Here is a 23,391-nt window from a genome sequence, read left to right on the forward strand (position 1 = left end):
GACTAGATTTAGGGCCCAACTTTGAGAGGATAAAACATGCTTAGCTCTTTTTAGATTTGATGCGGTTTAGGGGTTCAGGAGTGCTGGGACCCCAAAATCACAACACGTGGATCCTGCCTGAAAGAATTTGATCCAAGCCTTCTTTCAGCCAAAGACAAGGTTTATTAGAATATCCATCATATTGGGCAGACTCTTAAGGAGTCTGAACATCAGTAAGCTGTTGGCTAGATTATAAGACTCTGAGTAGTGGCTAGATTAAAAGAATCTCAGCCGTGGCTAGATTTTAAGAATCTGAGCAGTGGCTAGGTTAAAAGAATCTCAGCAGTGGCTAGATTATAAGAATCTCAGCAGTGGCTAGATGATAAGAATCTAAGCATCTTTTAAAAAAATTTTTTTTATTAATTTATTTTGATTTATCAACAATCACTTCCATATGCTTTAAATTTAAAAAAAAGTTTAAAGTTTTTCTCCCCCTCCCTCCCCAAGATGGTGCGCAATCTGATATAGGCTATACATTTACATTCCATTAAACATAAACATTAGTGAAGTTGTAAGTAAAAATTAAAACCAATAGGAGAAACCATTAGAAAGAGGAAACAAAACTCAACAGAAGAGAAGAAAAATGATAGTGATTCAACTTCCATAGTTCTTTCTTTGGATGTGGATAGCATTTTCCATCATGAGGCCTCTGGAGATGTCTTGAATCTAAGTATCTTAATGGAGACAAGATGGACCTTACATACAGAAAGCCTGTGGGAAGGGATCTAGGAGTGGCCAAGTAGTTTGGGGTGACTGGAGGAGGGGTCTAAGGAAGATCTGAATGGGAGTGGCCAGTAAGCTGGAGTGGGAACTCTTGGGACCTAGACCACATGGCCAAGGGAGAATGGAGCCTAGCTAGGATTAAGGGTGGGAATGGTCAGAGGCCATAGGGAAGTAAGACAATGGAGGGGAGATTGGGTGTAGCCACAGTGAAAGGCCAGTTGATGGGATTATAGCCTCTGGCAAACACCAGAGATTTGGCCATGTGGGAAAGTCCAGGGTTTTTCCTTTCTGGGGTCCAGATCCCAACCCCATCATTCCCCCCTCAAACTAATGGGAACCAAATTCTTTTGGAGTAAGGGGTGAAGGTCTCGACTTCTGAAACTGCTTCCTATGGCAAGGGGTGTAGAGCTGTCCTTGCCTCGAGAGGGTCCCAAAGAGGAGGTTGACTGGAACCGAGCACAGGCTGCATCCAGGGAACGACGTGGGGACATTGGCTGGAACTCACTGTTTGCTAGCAACTGTAGGTGAATGGCCTGTAGTCTGGAAGACACAATTCCAAATTTGGAGGCTAGCTTCATTACCTTGAGCAGGATGTGCTGAACCTGGGTGATGCTTCCAGGCAACGGTTGCCCTAGAGCACAAGGCCATTGCTAGGGGGACCCACGCTGTAGCTGCTGCCCCTCCCCCCTCCTTCCTTCCAGTCTTGGCTGGAGAAGAACTTGGGGTTAGGTAGTTTCCCCATATGGGCCACCAAAATGTTTAGGGGTTCAGGGGTGCTGGGACCCCAAAATCATAATACACGGATCCCAAGTTCAGAGGCCAGCTTCTTTACCTTGATCAGGGTGTGCTGAACCTGGGTGATGCTTCCAGGCAAGGTTGCCCCAGAGCCCAAGGCCATTGCCAGTGGGGCCCATGCTATAGCTGCTTCCCCCCCCCCCCACCTGTTTCCTTTTCCCCAGGTTAGGGAGGGCGAAATCAAAAGTGAGGGGTAAAGGGTGAAACTCTCTTCTCCTATGAGAGGGGTTAACAGATACTCTCTTGACTCAAGCGAAGAAAGTGGGAGAAAAGAGTGACTAGGGTTATAAGGAGTTCTAAACTCCTTAATAATCAATCACAAAACCTTCAGAATCTGCCACGATATTTTTAGCTGTTCTAACTTTCCCTTGTAACCTCCATGAAGGAGAATTCAGGGGTGTAGAGGGAAGGGAGTAAGTAAGTAAGCCTTAGGGAACCAAAAAGCACCTGCCATTTTTCCCCAATTCTCTAGCGCTGAGAGAACTGACAGAACTGGGCATACACTTCTGCATAGGGTGTCCCTCCTTGTCCTCTATGCTGTAGAAGGTGTACCCAGGTCCATGGCCTCAGACCGACCCAGGGGACCGAGAGCCTGAGAGCATCAGGCTGAGTGTGAGACAGCCTCGTAACTGTCTGCCAGAAAAGCATGTCCAACTGCAGAGCAAGAAAGGGAGGGAGAGGATGCTTACATGCCTTCCAATGCTGGCTGGAGAAGAACTTGGGGTTAGGCAGTTTCCCCATATGGGCCAGCAAAAATGATGCGGTTTAGAGGTTCAGGGGTGCTAGGGCACCCTGGTGCAGTTAAGCATTTAAGGTATTTCTTCATTATGAGGGACAGAGAAGCTCTGTTACAATCTTGTGCCTTACCATTGCCTCTTGGAACTTATAGCACCTTCAAACAGCCTTTTCTGATTCCCCCCATGATTAGCTTCCTGTTTTGCTGTCACTTTGTATTTTGTATAGAACCTTTATTTACTTATTTGTGAACATTTTATATGTCATAGATTCCTTTGACAGTCTGGTGAAGCCAATGGATTCCTCAGAATATTTTTTTAATAATAAAAGAAAATAGCTGGGATTACAAATGAAACCAATTGTGTATCAAAAGAAGATGTACGTTTAGTTTCCCTTTCCAAATTCACAAAATCCTGCCCTAGTAGGATGCTGATTGATAGTTGTCCTTCATTCTCTGAGAGCACCAAAATGACGTCGCTGTGTTAGAGTCACGTTAACAGTGTGTCCAGTTGTGGCTGATCAGACAGTACAAGCTCAGAACGCTCCACCACAGGTTGGGTACAAATAGCCCATCTGAACATTTGGGATGGATTCTCTAAATTTGTGCATCTCTTGTTTCTTTTGAGCTACTTCAGTTCTGCTTTGCTTCTAGAGCACAGCACCTTCTTTGATGAGGGCACACCATGCTGGGTGGTTCTGTGCCAGTGTCTCTCACATCACACGATCAGTTCCAAAGTTCTTAAGAGAAACCTTGAGAGTCTTTGTATCCCTTTTTGTGAGCACCATGTGAGCCCTTGCCCTGTGTGAGTTCTCTATAAAATAGTCTGTTTGGCAAGTGTACGTTTGGCATTCGAACAACATGGCCAGCCCATTGGAGTTGTGCTCTCTGTAGTAGAGTTGCAGTTTAGTTCAAGAAAGGACCTCAGTGTCTGGTATCTTTATCTTGCCAGATGATCATCAGAATCTTCCTGAGACAATTCAAATGGAAGCTATTCAGTTTCCTGGCATGGCTCTGGCATACTGTCCAGTTTCCACAGGTATAAAACAATGAAGTCAGCACAGTGGCTCCGTAGACCTTCGGTTTGGTAGTCAGTCTAATACCTCTTCTCTCCCACACTTTACTTCTGAGTCTCTCAGACACTGAGACAACCCTAGCAGTGTGTGTGTCAAGCTCATTATCAATGTGTACAGTCTTGGAAAGTATACTAGCAAGGTAAGTGAACTCATCCACAGTATTCAAGACTTCTCCATTTTCTCTAACCGTTGATTCCACAGCATAGTGTGGTGCTGGCTGATGGAGCACCTGTGTTTTCTTGGTGTTAATTGTTAGGCCAAAATTAGCACAGGCAGCAGAGCATCGATCCGTACTCTGTTGCAACTCAGCTTCAGATGCTGCATTGAGTGCACAGTCATCTGCAAACAAAAAATCACGCACTAACACTCCCTCCACTTTGGGCTTGGCTTGTAGCCTTTCCAAGTTGAAGAATTTGCCATCAGTGTGGTAGCTGACCTCGATGCAGTGTTCATCCTCATTGAAGGCATTTGACAGTGGGACTAAAACACCACGCTGAAAACATGAGAGCGAGCATAAAGCCTTGTTTCAGTCCCTTGGTGACTGGGGAAATGAGAGAGTATCATCCATTATCCAGAACCCAGGCAAGCGTGCCATCATGAAACATACAATACTGACGAGCTTCTCTGGGAAACTGAATTTCGACATGACTTTCAGTAAGCCCTGGCGAGTGACAGTATCAAAGGCCTTCGTCAGATCTGCAGATGTTGTGTACAGACCTCTGTTCTGCTTCTGGCATTGTTAAGCAGTAAACACTGTATTGACCATTCCTTGGCCCTTTCCGAAGCCACACTGGCTCTCAGGTAGACTACCATTTTCCAGGTTAAAGATGAGCTTATTAAGAAGGGCTCTGGCCCCTTGATTATTGCAAGACAATCTATTTCCTTTGCCTTTATAGGGATAGACAATGGAGGCATCCTTGAACACCTGGGGGTAACCTCTCTTGCCGTATAACCTGGAAAATTTCAGTCAGCTTTTGTATGCACAGTGGACCCCCAAACTTTTAAATCTCAGCTGGAATAGAATCAGCACCAAGTGCTTTGTATGTGAAAGAAGCCTAATGACATTCAAAACCTCTTCTTCAGTTGGAACTTCAGCTAGGGAGGGATTAACTTCAACCTGAGGTAAGGTCGTTGGCCTCAGCGTTGATTGTTGACGGTCTGTTGAGAATACTATGGAAGTGTTCAACCCATCTTTCTAGGGTCATGTCCTTATCACTAATCGGTGTGGCTCCATCAGCACCAAATAGTTGAGATGCACCATAAGTCTTTGGCCCACAAATTATAAAAGCACCTTGGGTTGTTACTATCAGCATAAAACTGAATTTTATTTGCCTTCTTACTGAGCCAAATCCTTCATCTCTCTAAGCTTTGCTTGTACTTTATGTTTTTTTGGGGGGAGGGGCTAGGCAGTGGGGGTTAAGTGACTTGCCCAAGGTCACACAGCTAGTAAGTGTTATGTGTCTGAAGCCGGATTTGACCTCAGGGCCTCCTAAATCCAGGGATGGTGCTCTATCCACTGTGCTACCTAGCTGCCCCTGTACTTTACTTTTGATGGAATTAAATGCTGCCTTCTTAGAGATGGATGAACTATCCTGCTGATAAATCCTGTGGAGTTCTCATTTTTCATTTAGCAGCTTCTGAATTTCCCCGTCATTTTCGTCAAAGCAGTCTTGTTGTTTGTGAGTGTTCTGACTCAGATGAGCTAATGCAGTGCTGTACACCAAATCTCTGAAAGCTGCCCACTCCTTTTCTGCTCCACTGTTGCCATCTGTGTGTTGGCTGGAATTTCCCGCCAAGTTGGCAACAAACTGTTCTTTCCCAGAGAAGTGCTCTAATCTGTTGACATTAATTCTTCTGGTAGTCATTTTGCCATAGGGCCACTGCTTTTGTTGAATGTGAATATTTAGCTTGGAAAGGATAAGTCTAGAATCAGTTCATCACTTGCCTTCCTCATTCTCACATTCTGTCTGTCCTTTTTACAATCACATAGTCTATTAAATGCCAGTGTTTGCTGTGAGGGTGAAGCCACAAAATTTCATTGTGTTTAGGTAAACAGAAGACTGTGTTGGTGATGAGAAGGTCATGAGATGCACAGGTCTTCAGTAGTGAGTGACAATTGCTGTTGCTGTTTCCAACTGCATTCCTCCTAAGGACTCCCTGTCACGTCTGGTAGTCTGAGTCTACTCTAGCATTGAAGTCACACAGAATTATAAACTTGTCCTCTTTTGCATGTTGACGATAACAGTCTCCAGGTCTTCGTAAAATTTTCTTTGACCGGACAACTCCAAAGGACTCATGATGGACAATGCTGTCCACATCCAAAAAAAGAACTGGAGTCTGAATGCAGATCAAAGCATATTATTTGCTCTCTCTCTTTCTTTTTTTTTTTTTTGTTTCTTCTTTCTCATGGTTTCTCCCATTGGTTCTAATTCTTCTTTACAGCATGACTAATGTGAAGATAGGTTAAATATGAATACAAATGTAGAATCTATTTCAAATTGTATGCTGTGTTGGAGTTGGGGGGAGGGGAGAAATGGTGAGAAAATTTGGAACTCAAAATCTTACGGAAGTGAATGTTGTGAACTAAAAGTCAATAAATTAAAAGATTTTTCTTTGACCTTATTAGGGTTCATCATGGTGGGAACATAGGCACTGATGGTGGTGGTGAGGCGTTTTCCTACAAGTGGCAATAGCACTGTCGTGAGCCTGGCATTCACTCCTTTTGGTAGGCAAACGAGATGAGTTTTGATTGCCAAGCCTGCACCAGCTTCACAGTGCTCCCCTTCACTGTGGCCACTCTAGAAAACCGCTTATCCAGCTTCAGTAGACTGGCCTCCGTCTGCCAGCCTTGCTTCAGTCAGGGCTGCTATTTGGATGTTATACCTGCTCAGCTCTCTTGCAACAAGAGTCTTCCACGTCTACTGGATTTTGTGTTGTCTGTGAGTGTGTGCACATTCCACGTGCCAATGGTGAGTGGGATCATCTTGGTAGAAGCTTTTGTATGTTTTATTTGTGTTTTGACCACAGGGTGGGATCCCCACCAGCTGTGGTGATCAGGCCAGGGTTGGGCAAGCAGACCATTTTTAGGGCAGCTTTTCTAGTCCCTTCCTCATAGCAGGAGGTGAGCAGTGCTATCCTGAAAAAAAACTGCTCAGACACTCAGGGTGCTGCTGAATCTCACCACTGCTTTCACTGAGAAGATGACCCTATGACCTGGCTCAGCGTATCTGTACCTGCTGCTTCATCACTTGCCTGTCACCACAGGACTTTGAGATAGGTAAAAATGGTAAAATGATATGGTGATGTCTTTTGATTCGTGCGTAAATTGGATTTCAGTGAGGCAGAGTTGCATGAAGTCGTTGGCCTCACTGTCCCTTCTGGAGACATCACAGTCCAGTGGTGGGACAGAGTCAAGGTGACTGGTGATGGCTTGAGATGCAGTGGATGACCTTGGCGTCTTCGATGTCTGACCAAGCTCTAAGCGCTCCCCAGCATCTGCTTCAGCTGCCTTCATGGCCGTTGGAACAAATTGTTCTTGTTCTTCCATTCCACCAGAAGAAGTCTTCACTTGCTTGGGGTAGACACCTCCCCCCCCCACCCCTGCCAACTCACTGATGGGTTTGAGACCCCTTGGTTACCCTCAACCTGGTTTAGCCCGTCAGCTGAAATGGTTTACCAAAATGTGGCTGCTGTGCATGCTATAGCTTCTTGGAGTTGCAGGTGAGAGTTAGGTTGATCAAGTAGACACCAAAGGTGGAAAGTAGTCCAGAAAAGGGCTCAGCAGCCCTCATATTAGAGGTACTAGTCTTCCCTGAATACACCCTATACCCCACTAGGATGTAAAGTTCTAAAGGACAGAGTATGTCTTATTTTTGTTTGTAATCTGAGTATCTAGCACAGTGCATGGCACATAGTAAGTGCTTATAATGATAGTTGGTTGATCAATTATTCAGCTAGCTCAAATTATCATAACCTATTAATTGTTTTTTCTTTTAGTGTCTTCTTTCTCAAATCCATCCATCACATAATTTCTTTATACACCGGTATGACTGTGTCATTTCTCTACTTAAAAATTTTCAACTCCCTATTGCTTATGTATAATAAAATATAAACTCTGTTGCCTGGCATTTAAGACTGTCTACAATCTGTTTCCAGCCTATCTTTTCAATCTTATTGAAAACTATTTCCTTTCATATGCTCAATAATCAAGCCAAATTGAACTACTGTTCCCTAATTTTTAATCTTCATGCATTTGTATAGGCCAGTCCTCATGCCTGAAATGCACTTCCTTTTCATCTTTGTTGAAATATTTATTTTTCTTCAAAGTCTAGCTCAAGTATCCACTTTCATGAAATATTCTTTGATTGTCATCTCCCCCTCCCCCATCTGCACCCTGATACCCCCTAAATGAAAGTGAGCTTGCCTTTCTAAAATTTTCCCTGAGGTTTTTGTTTGGATCTCTATTACATTATGTCTAGTCTCATATTTATTTGTGTACTTCTCATATACCTCCAATAAGCTTTTTGAGGTTAAGAACTGTGTCCTTTGTCTTTTATCCCTAGTATCTGATGCAGTGAGTATCTTGAATTTAGTAGATGCATAATACTTATTTGTTTGCTTGAAGTGATTTTGGCAAAATCTTCAAGAGTCTAAATGCTCTCTAGCTTCTTTGCCGTTTTGCTCACTGCTACCAGCTGAATGGTGGATTTTACTAGTAATAATTTAAGATTAGTTCCCTGGCTTCACAAAGCATGGCAAACACGGGCAGACATATTTATATAACTGTCTTTATTCTTAAAAAAATTTAAGTAACACAGAATGGGGAATCACTTAACTTGCTTTTGAATTGTCACTGAGAAATACTAAATTTCTCAAGTACAAGGTTTCAGATTGGCAGAAAATTCATAAATGTGTGCAGATGATATATACGTTGCTGTTTCACCATCAGTATCACCATTAACCAGTATTAATTGCCTGTTGCAGCAGAGAACTGTGTTAGCAGATCATTTAGAAAGAGGTACAGTAAAGAGTCCTTACCCTTAAAGGACTTAGAGGCCAGTTGAGGATATAGGATATATACCTACAAAGACAAATAACACAAGATCTTTGTGGTAAGTACCACATGAGTAGTGTGCATAATAAGTGCCATAGAAATTCAGAGGAGAGACTAAAGCTGAGGACTAGCAATCCAGTGAAGCCCTTATGGAGAAGATAGGGCTCGCAGCTGAATTTTGAAGGACTAGGACTTAGATCAGTGGAGAGAGAGAGAATCTTCTTTCATAGTTAGGTATTGAATAGAGAGAGCCCTTGGTTGGAGGGGAGGCTTCCTGTAGAAGAGGTGAGGCTAGAGGGGGCCCACATTGTGACAGGGCTCAAATGTTTGTCTGAATCCTGCAGACATGCCTTGTCAAGGGCAAGGATCCATGGTTTTTTGAGCCACAAGGGAGTGTTGGCATTTAAGTGTGAAATGGCTTGTAAGTCCTCAGAAATGACTTAAGTAAAGAGGTATATGAGCTTCGTTGTTATGATTTGGTATCTGGTTGTAGTATAGTTTATGTGGAAGATTTTCTGAGGAATATTTCAGATTTTTATTGAGTAGTGGGTAATAACCAGAAAGTGAGATGAGATACTGGAGCTCCAAAAAAAGCAGAAATTACTGTTCTGTGAAAATCATTTATGACCATTCTTTCTTATAACTATTAAGAATGCTGACAATAAATTTATGGGGAAGGAAAGAATTTATGACCAAATGAGGTAGAGAACATTATAAAATGCAAAATGAGTAATTTTGATTACATAAAATCAAAAAGCTTTTGCACAAACAAAACCAATGCAACCAAAATTAGAAGGAAAGCAGAAAGCTGGGAAGCAATTGTTACAGCCAGTGGTTCTCATTAATGCCTCATTTCGCAAATATATAGAGAATTGAATCAAATTTATAAGAATATAAGCCATTCCACAATTGATAAATGGTCAAAGGATATGAACAGGCAGTTTTCAGATGACGAAATTAAAATTATCTATAGTCATGAAAAAAATGCTGTAAAGCACTAAATGCAAATTAAAACAACTATGAGGTACCACTTCATGCCTATCAGATTGCCTAACATGACAGAAAAAGAAAATGATAAATGTTAGCGAAGATATGGGAAAATTGGAACACTGTTGTGTTGTTGGTGGAGTTGTGAGCTGATTCAACCATTTTGGAGAGCAATGTGGAACTGTTCCCAAAGAGCTATATAATTATACATCCCCTTTGATCCAGCAATACTGCTACTTGGTCTCTATCCCAAAGAGATCATAAAAAAGGGAAAAGGACTCATACATACAAAAATATTTATAGCAGCTCTTTTTGTGGTGGAAAAGAATTGGAAATTGAGAGAATGCCCATCATTTGGGGAATGGCTGAACAAGTTGTGGTATATGAATAATTATGCTATAAGAATTATTACAAGAATTATGCTGTTATTATGCTGTAAGAAATGATGAGCAGATGGACTTCAGAAAAACTGGAAAAATTTATATGAACTGATGCTGAGTGAAGTGAGCAGAACCAGGAGAACATTATACACAGTAACAGCCACATTGTGCGATGATCAACTATGATAGACTTAGCTCTTCTCAGCAATATCTAAGACAATTCCAAAAGACTCATGATTGAAAATGCTGTCCACATCCAGGGAAAAAACGATGGAGTTTGAATGCAGATTGAAGTATATTATTTTTACTTTTTTTGGTTGTTGTTTCTTGTTTTTTCCCCTTTGTTCTGATTCTTTTTTCACACCATGACTAATGTGAAAATATGTTTAACATGATTGTACATGTGTAACATATCAGATTGCTTGCTGTCTTGGAGATGAGGAAGGGAAAGAAGGAAGGGAGAAAAATTTGGAACTCAAAATCTTGCAAAATTGAATGTTGAAAAGTATTTTTATATGTAATTGGAAAAATACTATTAAGTAAAAAAAATTGTTGCTAACATTAAACTCTGATAAAGTGTTAAATTTGGTATATAGAGTCAATATTTGTAGGGAACCTCCTGTGTTAAACGAGTGTGATGATTGTTTTAGACTCGGGAACAGGAGGAGTTGGAAGAAGCTTTAGAAGTGGAACGACAAGAAAATGAACAAAGAAGACTCTTTATACAAAAGGAGGAACAGTTGCAGCAGATTCTGAAAAGGAAGCATAAGCAGGCCCTCTTAGATGAACTGGTAAGTTGTTGTTCAGTTGTTTTGGTTATGTCCAGTGCTTTGTGACCCCATTTGGCATTTTCTTGGCAAAGATCTTGAAGTGGTTTGCTATTTCCTTTTCCAGCTCATTTAACAGATGAGGAAACAGGATTAAGAGTGACTTGCCCAACATCACGCGGCTAGTATATGTTTGAGGCTGGATTTGAACTTAGGTCTTCTGACTCTAGGTCCCGTGCTCTAACCACTGTACTGCCTTAGGTACCTCAGCTGGTTAAGTACTTCAGAATAAATATATAGAGAACTAAACACAGAAGGCTGATACTTTTTATTTTGAAGTATTTACCAGTTCAAGATTAAAAAAATACTAGCCTTCAGTGTTTAGTTCTCTATTTTAATGTTAGATGTTATATTTAAACATTTCAAGAGCTTGAGTCTGTATTGGAGAAAAATTTATTATTTTTTATTTTCCCATTTTATTATTATCCAATATATTAATATATTGGAGTTGGAATCTCATGTTACTTGTATCCATTGTGGATTCTATTTTAGTACATTTAATATTGGAAATTTTCAGAAGGACAATGTCTCACCTGTACTACAGTATTATGGAGTGAAAAGTAGCAAGGTTCTAGTCTTATTTTATTTTCTTTGTTGATATGTTTTGTTTTGAAGTAAGACTGTTTCTAACAAAAAAATTGCTCCCACCCATCTAGTAACATGACTATAACTAATAGTAGTTGTCACTTTCCACTTTTTGTAGTTTACTTATTTCTTAACAGAAAGGAGGTGTAAGTGCTTTAACTTTAATAGTGTGGCACTAACATTGTCCATTGTATTTGATTTAAATTTTATTACCTTTCTAGAACTGTACATTTCCTTTATAGAATTATAATATTTATCTTCCCATCTTTCTTGTGCCCACTTCTCCTAAACTTACTGTTCAGTCTCAGTATAATCCCTTATGTCTCCATTCCTCAGAACTATCCCAGGTCGTTGCCCCTCCTTTGACTACACTTTCTTGCTTGCATGGTTTTTTCCCTTTGTTGAACCAATTCTACTTTACCGTCTCCTAAACTTGAATTCTTTGCTCCCTTGTCCCACCACTGATTAACCTTTGCCAAACTCCAACTGTGGATTGATCCTATCATCTGTCTCCTTTGCTCCTATTCATATACTTAATAGAATTGGAGAAAATCACAAGACTGCTGCCTAGGTCCATTACAGATTTATGCTAACTCATCTTAGCTGAGTTCCCAGTGTAGCAAACAATTAATCAGTAAACATGTATTAAGCACCTAGTAAATACCAGGCACTGTGCTAAGAAGAGCATTCCAACTCCTGACTGATTGATTTCCTATCCCAGTCTACTCAGCAGGTGTGCCAAACCTTTTCTTCTCTTTTCAGTCCTCTTGCACTACTCCATCCACTCTCTTTGTTGAGGGCCTCCTATTATACTTCCTTGAAAAAAACTGATGTCATTTGACATGAGTTCCCTTTTCTCCTTTCCTTACGTCACATTCCTCTGACATCACTCCCCACTTACGCTCCACTATCTTATTTTACATATCAGCATTTGATGATGAAATGGGCTGTCCTTTTCCAAGGCTTAGTCTTTTATTTGTATAGTTGATCTCTTCCCCTACTCCCCCACCTTTACTCCCTCCTTTCTCCAACAGATTGTTCCCACCCCTATCATCCCTGTTTTCTCTTTAATCTTCAGTCTCTCCCTATCTATTAGCTTCTTCTCTACTGCCTTCAAACATACTCAAGTCTCACCATCTTTTAAAAAAACACAACCCTTACTAGATCCTATCATGCCCAGCAGCTATTATCATCCTTTATCTCATTATCATCCTTTATCTATCTATTTCCTCAACTGAACTCCTTGGTGTTTACAGTTCTCTTCTAAACCCTCTTCAGTCTGTCTTCTGTCCTCATCTTTCAGCTGAAAGTGTTCTCTCTGAAGTTACTGATGCTTTCCTAATTGCCATATCTGATATCTTCTTAAATCTCCATCTTTCTCAAGCATTTAGCATTGTTAGCCATCTTCTCTTATCTCTCCAAGCAGTCCTTTGCTGGATCTTCATGTCATGCCTACAAAGTTCTGTCTTGGGCCCTCTTCTCTTTCTTTCTGATCTCATCTGTTCCCATTGCTTCAATGATTATTTCTCTGCAGATGATTCCCAGATCTATTTATCTAGCCCTCGCCTGTCTCTTGAGCTCCAGTATTGTACCTGTTTTTAAATAGATCATAGACATCTCATACTTAGAATGTCCAAAAATGACTTCACTATCTCTCCCACCCTTATTTCCCCTCTTCCCAACTTCTCTGTTACCACTGAGGATACACCATTCTTTCAGCCACCCAAGCCTGTAACCATGTGTCATCCTTGACTGCTCTCTCACTCAACTTACATATCCAGGCTGTTAGCAAACCTTGTAGTTTATTTGTAACACCTTTTTCATGTGTTCTTTTTTCCCCCATTCATGTCGCCTGCACTTAGTTTAGGCCCCCATCACCTCCTGACTGGACTGTTACTATAGCGTTCTATATGGTTTCTCTGAATCAAGTGACTCCCTAATCCAATCCATCAGGTCAGACTGTGTCACATTCTCTACTCGATAAACTCTAATGGCTTCTCATCTCCTGTAAGATCAAATAGAAAATACTCTGGCTTTTAAAGCTCTTCATGATCTGATCTCCCCCTATCTTTCCAAGTCTTTTTATTTCCCTCTATGAATTCTACAGTATAATGACACTAGTCTCCTTGCTGCCCTCCTACATGACACTCCATTTCCCTCCTCTGTGCCTTTTCCCCCAGTCTGTCTCCATTGTCTGGGATACTTTCTTTCCTCACCTTCACCCCCTGCCTTTCTTGGCTCCCTTCAAGATTTACTGCAAATCCTGCCTTCTGCAGGAGGCTTTCCTTAGTCCTCTTTTCTCATGTCTTCCCTTGAGAGTCTCTTCCATCTACTCAGTATCTTGTATGTATGAAGTTGTTTACTTGTTGACTCTCCCACTGGAATGTGACCTTGAGAGTAAGGACTATATTTTTGCATTTCTTTGTATCTCTGGCACTTAGCAGAGTACCTGACACTTAGTAAATATATTTGTTGACTGACTTATATAATTTTTTGATGACATCCTTTACTATCTATTCTTCTTTAGAGGTCTTTGTTGTAGCCTACTCATGGAACCCACCATTTCCTTCTTTGTGGTGCTCATCTTTAGTTCTTTGATGCTGTGGTGTTTCCATATCTCATTTCTGCATAGAACCATCAGTAAAATGTTGGTATTGAAAATAAGGAACGTTGCTTTTATGGGAGTCTTTGGAGACAGCAAAAAGCTTTGTGATTGAGAAAGTAATTCTGCCTGATCTTGTCTTCTTTTCCAGTTATAGTCCATCTGTACTCTTTATCCCAGATATACGTATTGTTGGCAAGTCTCCACAGAGTATATATGGAAATGCATGTTAAAATCTGTATATTAGGCATTTTTCATCTACTTGGTCTTTCTTGTGTGAATGGACAGGTCGTATTCTTTTGAGTGATTGAAGATCTCTTCCAAGAGGCTATGTAATGTACTTATGCTTGATTTAATCAACAGATTACCCCACCATGTGTAGGGAATTCCTACTCAACCTGGACTCTTTGTTACATCTCATTTGTCATTTGTCTACTCATAGGGCATCAACTCATTACAACTAGGATAAAATTTGTAAACAACAGCAAAGAATAATGTGGTAACAATATGGAGTGCAATTTAAATTGAATTATCTACATTATTTAAACGAGTAATTGAACGTTAGAAATGGAAAATGCGTCAACACCAGCTATAATAATTTCATTCAGAAGTTTAACCAGTGTGAGTTAATTGACAGAACAAGGCAACTATCACAGCCCAGAAAGTGTCTTAGTCAACAAAATGTGTGATTAATTTGCCAAATAGGGAGAGCTAATGCCAAGGCAATGATGAGAGTAAAGACCACATCTTTGCCTTTTCAAAATTAACTGAAAATATAGAGAATATGAGGTTCTATTGTGCTGATTGTTTGTTGATCATGAAAAAGGATTTGATTTGGTAGAAAAAAAGCCACTTTTTAAGCTCTTTTACATCGAGGTGTTTCCCATCCACACATCAAAATCCATTTAGGATTTATTTCAATATAAACCTGATTTGGGGGTTAACAAAGTTTTTAGAGTAATTATTTTCACATGTATATTCAGTCCATCAGAGTTGTAAATAGTTTTTGCTTCACTGAGCTGATTCAAATGAGAATCTCTCCTTTAAAGTCTTTGTGTCATGAAGCAAGAGGAGAAATTATCTCAAGTATGTTTCGTGTGTAATCTGGAGTTAATATAGTTTTTTGTGAGTTTCTTCTTTCCACTTCCTGTTTTCTTCATCTGCAAGTGATTATAGTGCATTCTGTTTAACTGTTTAGCTCACATAACAAGGAGATAATAATCCCAAGCAATTTATAATGTGTACCAGCATACAATTAAATATAATAGATTTAGTTAGGGTACCATTATGGTTTTAATCTCCAGTTTTCAATTAGTTACTTTAATTGTCTAACCTTTAATTCAAATGTAAGTTGGAGCCTGATGTTCCTTTTGTTTCTTACAAGGTAAAATTTAAAGTTACTATTTCTAAAAAGGTTTAGAAATTATAATGTTCAGGCTTGTTCTCCTGAGCTAATTTAGACAGTGATAGTTTTTTGCTAGGTCTTTTGGTGGAAGGGGGATGATTTTCTTTTTCCATTGATTGGATTTGGAACATGTACCAAAGCTCTCGGTCTTGGCGTGATGTATGTATTAGGATTCTAACTTTACAGTATTAAATCATACAGTGTAACCCAATCCGCCATAATCTTGCTTAGAAAGTCTGTGTATTTAAACTGTGCTATATAATTAAATGTATTTCCTTAATAGTTTGGAAGAAATTTTTTTGAACAGTTTCTTGATACATTAAAACACAGTGAAAATTCCATAACGTCTAAAATTTTGTATGAGCTAATATTATTGTCTAATATTGCTTGATTTTTATTAGAAATATTGTTTGCCAGATGGCTTGCCAAAAAAGCAGTTTAAAAATAATCTTTTTTAATGTGATCATTATAAGGCTTTTAATGAGTATAACAGGCAATCTTATTAAAGTTTCTTTAAATATTAAACAAGTTACCTTAAGGTAATAAATGTAGGTCCGGGTGACTTTCGAGGTAAAATGTCAAGCTCTGAAAATAAAATCACTTGAAAGCCTGAATCTGCATTTTATGCCTTCTCCAGAGCCCATGCATTTGATGGAGTTTATTTTACTTTATTGGGGTATAAGCAGAGTCTCTGCTTAATTCTACTTTAATACTCACAAAAGCTTTTAGGCTATAAATTTTTGTGAGTAATATATCAGAATTGAGCAGGTTAGAGGCAGAGGTGAAACACTCATAAAGAAAATCCTGTGCCTCAATAACAGATTTGTTTTCAGCCTTTTAAGAGTTTTACCATTTATTAAATTTTGGCTATTTAACTCTTTGAAATACCTAAACACTTTAGACTTTTTGGTGAAGATTAAATCAGAATTAAGTCTAGGTCAAGGCTGGATTATCATCTTTTCTTTTTTGGATATGTTTTACTGATGGCCTTAAAAAAAACAAAACACCTTGTTGTCACTTCCAAGTAACTCATTCTACCCTTATCAAAGAATCCTCCCTTGTAACAAACAAGTACAGCGAATCCAAGAAAGTCAATACAATTTGCTGTGTCTGAAAATGTATGCTCATAGTTGATCACTATGTTAAGAGGTGCTAATCATGTTTCACTGTCACTGCATTGATCAAAGTTCTGAAATCTTTCCATGTTTTTTCCATTATATTATTGTTATCATTGTAACAAAAGATCAGCTGTAATGATATTGCAGTTTATTATAATAACTATTATAATAGGAATATAGTGTTTTAATTAACTTATCCATAGCATAGAAGTACAGTGTTTCTCGTATGTTTGACTTGAGTGACATCTTGCTTGTTAAATATAGCTAAGTAATTCATTTAACAAATATTTATTGTGCCATGTATAGTGCAGGGTACTGGGGATATAACAGTAAAAGTAAAAACACCTCTTTTCCTCCAGGAGTTTACCATCTATTTACAGGAGACAACATGTACTTTTATTTAGGTATGTACAAAAACAGATTTTTTTTTTTTAATCAACAAAGTGGAGGAGAAGGCACTAGAAGCTGGAAGGATCATCTCAGTGGTAGACAGAGTCCTATGTATGAACAAACTATAGTTTGGGTAAAGGGGAGTAATATGTAATAAGTATGGAAAGGTAGGTTGGGTCTAGTCAGTGTTCTCTATCTTTACTGTCTTTAAAAATGAATAATTTTGTTAATAGCTTAAAAATGTCACAACTCTTACTGCCTACCCCATTTGTGTATGTGTATATATATGTCTGTGTGTATGTGTTAATGTGGCTTGTTGCCTCAGATTTACTTATGAAACATTTCTGCAACAATAACTTTGATTCCAGGGAAATTATAAATATTTCAGTCAGTAAGCATGTGTCATTTGAATTTTTTATGTATGTCTTATTATGCTTAGACTATACTTTAAATATTTTAATTCGGCCACATAACCCGTCTTCAGCAAGTTATATGGGGGTGTGGGAGAAAGGGAGGGAGAAGGGAACTAGAATTTGCAGTCTAAGAGGACCTGAGTTCAAAATGTGGTTCAGCAGTTTAACATGCATGTGACTGTGGGCAAATCACTTAAACTTTCTGGGCCTCAGCTTCTTCATTTGTAAAATGAGGGGGTTGGATAAGATTATCTCATGGTCTCATCTACTCTAAATCTATGGCATACTGGTTTCATATAATAAAAATGTTTAATGAGTTTATCTTGGCATGATGTAAAATGAATAGGTTGATTCTTATGACTTAGGGATTTAGTAACTGTTTTAGAAATATTCTGGAGTGGGGGGACAGAATTATCATTTACATAGCTTCTGCTATGTGCCAGGCACTGTGCTAAGTGCTTTATAAATATATCTCATTTGATTCTCACTCACAACAGTTGAGGAAATTGAGGCAAACACAGGTTAAGTGACTTGCCAGGATCACAAAGCTAGTAAATATCTGAGGCTGTATTCGAACTTAGGCCTTCCTGACTTCAGGCCTAGTGCTCTATCACTGTTCCACTTGCTACCTCTATTTGGTTATTTCCCTGCTATCCATTATCTTTGTCTTTTCGTTCTGTGAATATAGAAAAAGCATGTGATGCAGATATGTATTTCTGTTTGTTTTTGACCTTGAACACATCATGAGCAAGTGGAGAATCTGGATATGATTTAGGCTTTACCTTTAGCTCCCCAGCAGTTAAAGTTAGAATACTTCAGCATTCATAGATGTAATTAGCCTTACTTTAATAACAATTATTCAACCAGCACTTATTCTGTTTCTGTAATATATAAGGTGTGCTTGCCTTTGTGTACAGATGTATATTAACAGCTGTTCTTTTTTAGCTAAAATGTGAAATTTTAAGTGTTTATCATTTTGTTACTTAATTTTAAAAAATTGGCTGAAGTCCCTAAAAATGTTAGGAAAGGAGGAAAAAAAATATGCTGTTAGTTGCACCTACAATAGTGCCATTGTGCAAAAAAGAGTAAGGATCATTTCCAAATGGCCTCAGGTGAAATCAAATGGGAAACAATTTCAAACTGGTTCGAGTTCATTGGTAAAAAGAATGTGTCTTAGATAAACATCTGATCCAAGTTATATTACTTTGTACTATTCTTTCTGTGTTTAACTTACAGTTTTTTAAATTTTAATTAATTTGGTAGCATTTGAGATTTGGAATATGATCCTTTATTTAATATGCATTTTTAAAAAATCTCAAACCAAAACTTTTTCACAAGTTATTCTGATTAATGAATCTCAATAGCTTTTACTTATAACCAGGATTATTAATATTTTCTGTAAAGTGCTTTCTTCAAAGATAATTTGATGTTATAGCAATGCTTATAGATAAGGCTGTAATATAAGACTTTATGCCTCTTTTAAAAAAAAGTTTTTATTCATAATATGCCTTAACTTCCGTTACAGGAGAGTTCTGATCTGCCCGCAGCTCTACTTTTAGCACAGCATAAAGATAGATCGACACAACTGGAAATGCAGCTAGAGAAAACTAAACCAGTAAAACCAGTGACTTTTTCCACAGGCATCAAAATGGTAAGCCTTTGGGTTTACTTGCTAGAAAGAGACATTTATTTCAGTGATCACAATACTGTAAAATCTAAAGCTATATTGTATTCTTCACTGCAAATAGAAAATATAGCTAAAAGGTTTAGGTGATTAAGAATAAATGTATCTAGGATGTAGTTACATAAGAACAACCAAATGAGTATATATATAGTTTAATAATTTGATTAAACCAGCAGTAAATGCATATTCTCTGTACTAAATAGAGAAAGTGGCATAATTTTTCCTGTGATAACTTAAAATGATTTTTGAAGAGACTTTCTCCAAAAATTCAGTGTTGATGCATTATGTATTTTATAATTTTAGAAACATGAGAAAAAGAGTGTTGCCTAAAGAGAATTAATAAAATTGGTTAAATGGTTAGGGGTATAGTTGTGATTTTTTTCTAGATAGCTATACTTTTGCATTGCTGGTTTACCTTTTCTGATTACTGGAAGAACACATGTTTAATCACTGTTGTTATTTCTCCTAGCATATAATTATAATTGTTCATTGGCTAGTGTCTGAATTGTTATGTGCCCCCAATTTATTGTCTAGTGTTAAAAAAATTACATTTTCACTAAAATATGAAAGCAGAATATCAGAGTGTCTGCTTTTGCCTCAGATGTATTGCAAATACAACATTTCCCAAAAGTCTTAGTGCAGGCTTAAGATAGTTTTAATAGCTTAGAGCTGCACTGACATTTGAGACACCCTGTATGAAAGTTAGAGATTTGCGTATAATAGTATTGAGTTTTTTCTTAGCAGCTTGTGCTTACAAAGATAATTTGGGGTTTGAAACAAAGTTTTCATTAACCTTTTCAAAACCCTTAGAACAGATGTCTAAAATGAGTTATTACCAGATTTATTTAATCTAGAGAGTAAATAACAATGCCTGTTCTTTTTTTTGTTTTATTTTGTTTAAAAAATTAGTTAATTTAAAAAATTATGTTTCATGTTAAATCTTTTTTATATAATGACTATAAATTGCATGCCTTTGAAATTGTGTAAATACTTTTTGAAAAAGCCTTAGTGTTTAGTTTTATTCCAAACTTTATTATTATCGTTAGATGATTGGACTGAAAAATTAAAATAAATTTTATTCGTGGATCAGTTAATTCCATAATATAGTCATGTAATTCTTTCTCTGACTCTGCTCAAAAATATTATTATAAACTTAATAACTGTCAACAGAAGCCATCAAACATACAGAATGGAGATGAATTCTTACCCCAAATTCTTAGCTTTTAAAAAGGCAGAACTAAACAAATTAACTAACAACAAAAACCGTAATTTTGTTTTCTCTCCCTTTCTCGGATTACCTGAAATTCCACCATTTTTTGGTCCTATTTTCCTTTTTTTCTTAATCAGTATATGTACATTTCTGGTTTGACTGATTTCATTCTATTTCGGTTAGTAGAAGTCTTTCTATGCTTCAGTTACTGTGTTTTGTTTTGGCCTGGATTTGTGGTTTTATTGGTGTGGTATGCTTCTGGTGTGGGAACTCCTCTACTCCCTGTAACTTCCAGTTCTAGAAAGTTTTGCCTAGGGGCCTAGGATGGTAAGTGATTTGCCCATGGTCTCATAGGCAGTTCATTTGTAGGGTAGGATTTGAACCCAGTTGTCTAGACCAGGGGTGGGGAACCTGTAGCCTTTTAGGTCCTTGGGTGTGGCCTTTTGACTGAGTCCAGGTTTTACAGAACAAATAATTTTATTAAGGGGATTTGTTCTGTGAAGTTTGGATTCAGTCAAAGGGCTGCACTTGAGGACCTAGAGGGCCACATGTAGCCTTGAGGCTGCAGGTTCCTCACCCCTGTTCCGGACTGTTGTACCGTACTGTTCCTCGTCATAGTTTTTTTGGGGGGCGGGGGAGCAATGGGGTTAAGTGACTTGCCCAGGGTCACACAGCTAGTAAGTGTCAAGTGTTTGGTCTGATGCCAGATCCTTGTCATAGTTTTATGGCACCATAATATTCTATTACATTGAGATAATATACCTTATTCTGTCTTTCTCTAATGATTGGACAAATAAGTTGTTTCTTTTTAATAAAGTACTGGGAAAACTGGATAGCTCTATGGCTGAAAATGAGATGAGCTCCACAGTCTACACTCCCACTAGAATACATTTTAACTGGATCAGTAATCTAAATTAAAAAGATTCACTTAAAAACCTCAAGAAATAACCAGATTATATTTGTCTCAGCTGTGGAGAAGAGGACATTCTTGTTATTCAAGTAGAAGGAATCAGTTTCCTGCCTCCCTTTACATCTCTCCTCCTTGTCCTTTCCCTCCTCTACCCCCATCCCTCCTTGGCTTCAAACTGCTACGCTCCATGCTTTTGCAGCAAGACTTTCTATGGCCAGTCCTTGGATTTGTTCCTCCACAGTATTAGAAATGAAAAACCAAGCAGACATGCATGAATGGGATTCCTTTTCCTTTGCATAGAACTAATGGCCCCGACCTTCAAGGAGCATTCAGATTGCATCCCTTCCCTGGAACTGATGTGAAGATGTAGGCTGCCCTTAGTATTTGGAGGGATTGGTTGCTGCCCTAGTTGAATCTTTTTCTTCTTATTGTTGTTTCTGTGCTCAAATACTAGGTAAGACTTGAGCCTTAATTTTCTGTTGTGAATTAAAAATAGGCCATGATAAATACCTTTAGCTTTGAGTGTTTAGTTGTCAGTCTCAGACAGAATATGGTAGCAGAGGGGAACCTGTTATCTCCTGAGGTTGACCATTCCCTTGTGGATTGCTGTGTTAGGAAGCTTTTCCGTACATAGATCCAACTCTGCCTCTCTGTAATTTATGTCTATTGCTCCTGATTCTGCTCTTTGGGGTTGAGCAGAACAAGTAAAATCCCACTTTCATATGGAAAACCTTCAGGTGTTTGTGGTAAGCAATGCTGCCTCCCTTAATCTTCCTGAGGTGAAACATCTCCAGTTCTTTCAGCTTATTGCCCTTCACTACAGTAGTCACCTTTGCATTTCTCTGAACTAATAATCAATACTTATATAATGTTTTAGGTTGGCAAAACACTTTGCCTAAACTATGTCATCTGATTTTTCCAACAGTCGTGTAAAGTAGTATAGGTATTATTATGCTTACTTTACCATTGATGAAACTGAGGTTCCAAGAGGTTAAATGACTTCATAGAGCTGTTAACTGCTGGAATTGAAATTTAAGTGCAAGCTTTTCCTGACCTGCAGTCCATTGCTTTTTCCCATAGATCATACTGCTTTTTTTTGCTTTACCTTTTCTTGTCTGCCTAATCATACCATTGATTCTTATTGAATTTATAATCCACTAAAACCCCCAGCTTAAAAAAAGCAACAGCAGCAAACTTCCATTGAACCATGCCTCTCCCATGTTGTATTTGTGAAGTCGATTCTTCAGAACGGCTGTCTTTTTAGCTCTTGTGAATTGTACTTTTTGATCTTTCGAAGCAGTGCTTATATACTTTCTACAGTTGAAAAGGTCTCGAAAAGATTTGTTGAAGTAGAACATCAAGACTCCTTTAGTAAAGTGAACAATTTTTGGGTCATGCAAATAACTGCCCTCTAGTTGATCACTTTTAGAAGTAAATTTTAGTTTTCTTAAAGTAGAGAATATTTGAACAGTGCTTTGAGTAGGCAACTAGATGATATAGAGTACTGGAAGATATGGGTTCAAATGCTGTTTTAGAGACTTAATCTGATTGACCATAGTAGTTACTTAAACTCTCTGAGCCTCAGTTTACTCATCTGCAAAATGGAGATACTAATGGTAGCTGTACTACCAATTCACAGGGTTTTGTATGTTGATTTGGAAAGGAACAATTTAATACTAGCAAGTCAAACAAAATGGCAGTCATAGAAACAACTCATAGACAACTGAGAAATAAAAAAATTGATGTAGTGAGAGAATCTTACTGTTTTGGAAAATGTCTTAAGTCGAAAGTGTGTGTGTGTTTGCACATATATGTATATGTATATGTATAGATGCATGCATGTATATGTTCTTATAAATATTTGAGCCCGATAGCCAATTACAAGTATGTAAGAATAGGAAAAAGTAAAGATGAATTCTCTACTTTACCTTTGGTTTCTTTGTATTATTTGAGTTAATATTCGGAGAGAAACATGAATCTTTTGGAGTTCAAAGAGATTTTGGTGATTTGTTGTATATAATTTTGAACTGGCCCAAATCAGCAGGAGTCAGCTGTAATAAGAATTCATTAAGCTCCTACTATGGGCTAAGGACTGGGAATAATCAGTAAATAATTAACTGGGATGAACATTACTGCCCAGGAACCTAGAATATCTTTAGCACCTCAGCAGTTTGTTTCCATTTGTACATTGAGCATAGCAAGTATGAAGAAGTTAATTCCTCAAAAATTATCAAAATATAATGTAATTACAAATAACACTTTTAAAATAACAGTTTTAAATGGTAAGGAACTTTCCTCTAATCTTAAATTTACTGTAGTTTTATTATTGCTTGTGCCGCAGTATTATTTTCAGTTCTAGCAAATGTTTAGCAGCTGCTTCTATTTTTCAGACCATTTCTTCCATTACATATGAAATACTGTATGAAATGTGGCTTGGAGTACAAATGGTGGGAACAAAAAA

At 38.2% G+C, this 23,391-nt stretch overlaps 1 protein-coding gene across 1 annotated transcript in view; it reads left to right on the top strand.

Annotated features, from left to right (window-relative positions):
- MNAT1 (MNAT1 component of CDK activating kinase) overlaps positions 1-23,391 on the top strand; it is a 248,167-nt gene that overhangs the window by 105,216 nt on the left and 119,560 nt on the right. Inside the window, 2 exon segments of the mRNA XM_020986494.2 lie at positions 10,437-10,577; positions 18,652-18,777. Coding sequence (XP_020842153.1) covers positions 10,437-10,577; positions 18,652-18,777 — 267 coding nt within the window.

This window comes from Phascolarctos cinereus, unplaced genomic scaffold (genome assembly GCF_003287225.1).
Source record: "Phascolarctos cinereus isolate Bilbo 61053 unplaced genomic scaffold, phaCin_HiC Scaffold_3;HRSCAF=262, whole genome shotgun sequence".
Taxonomy (NCBI): Eukaryota; Metazoa; Chordata; class Mammalia; order Diprotodontia; family Phascolarctidae; genus Phascolarctos; species Phascolarctos cinereus.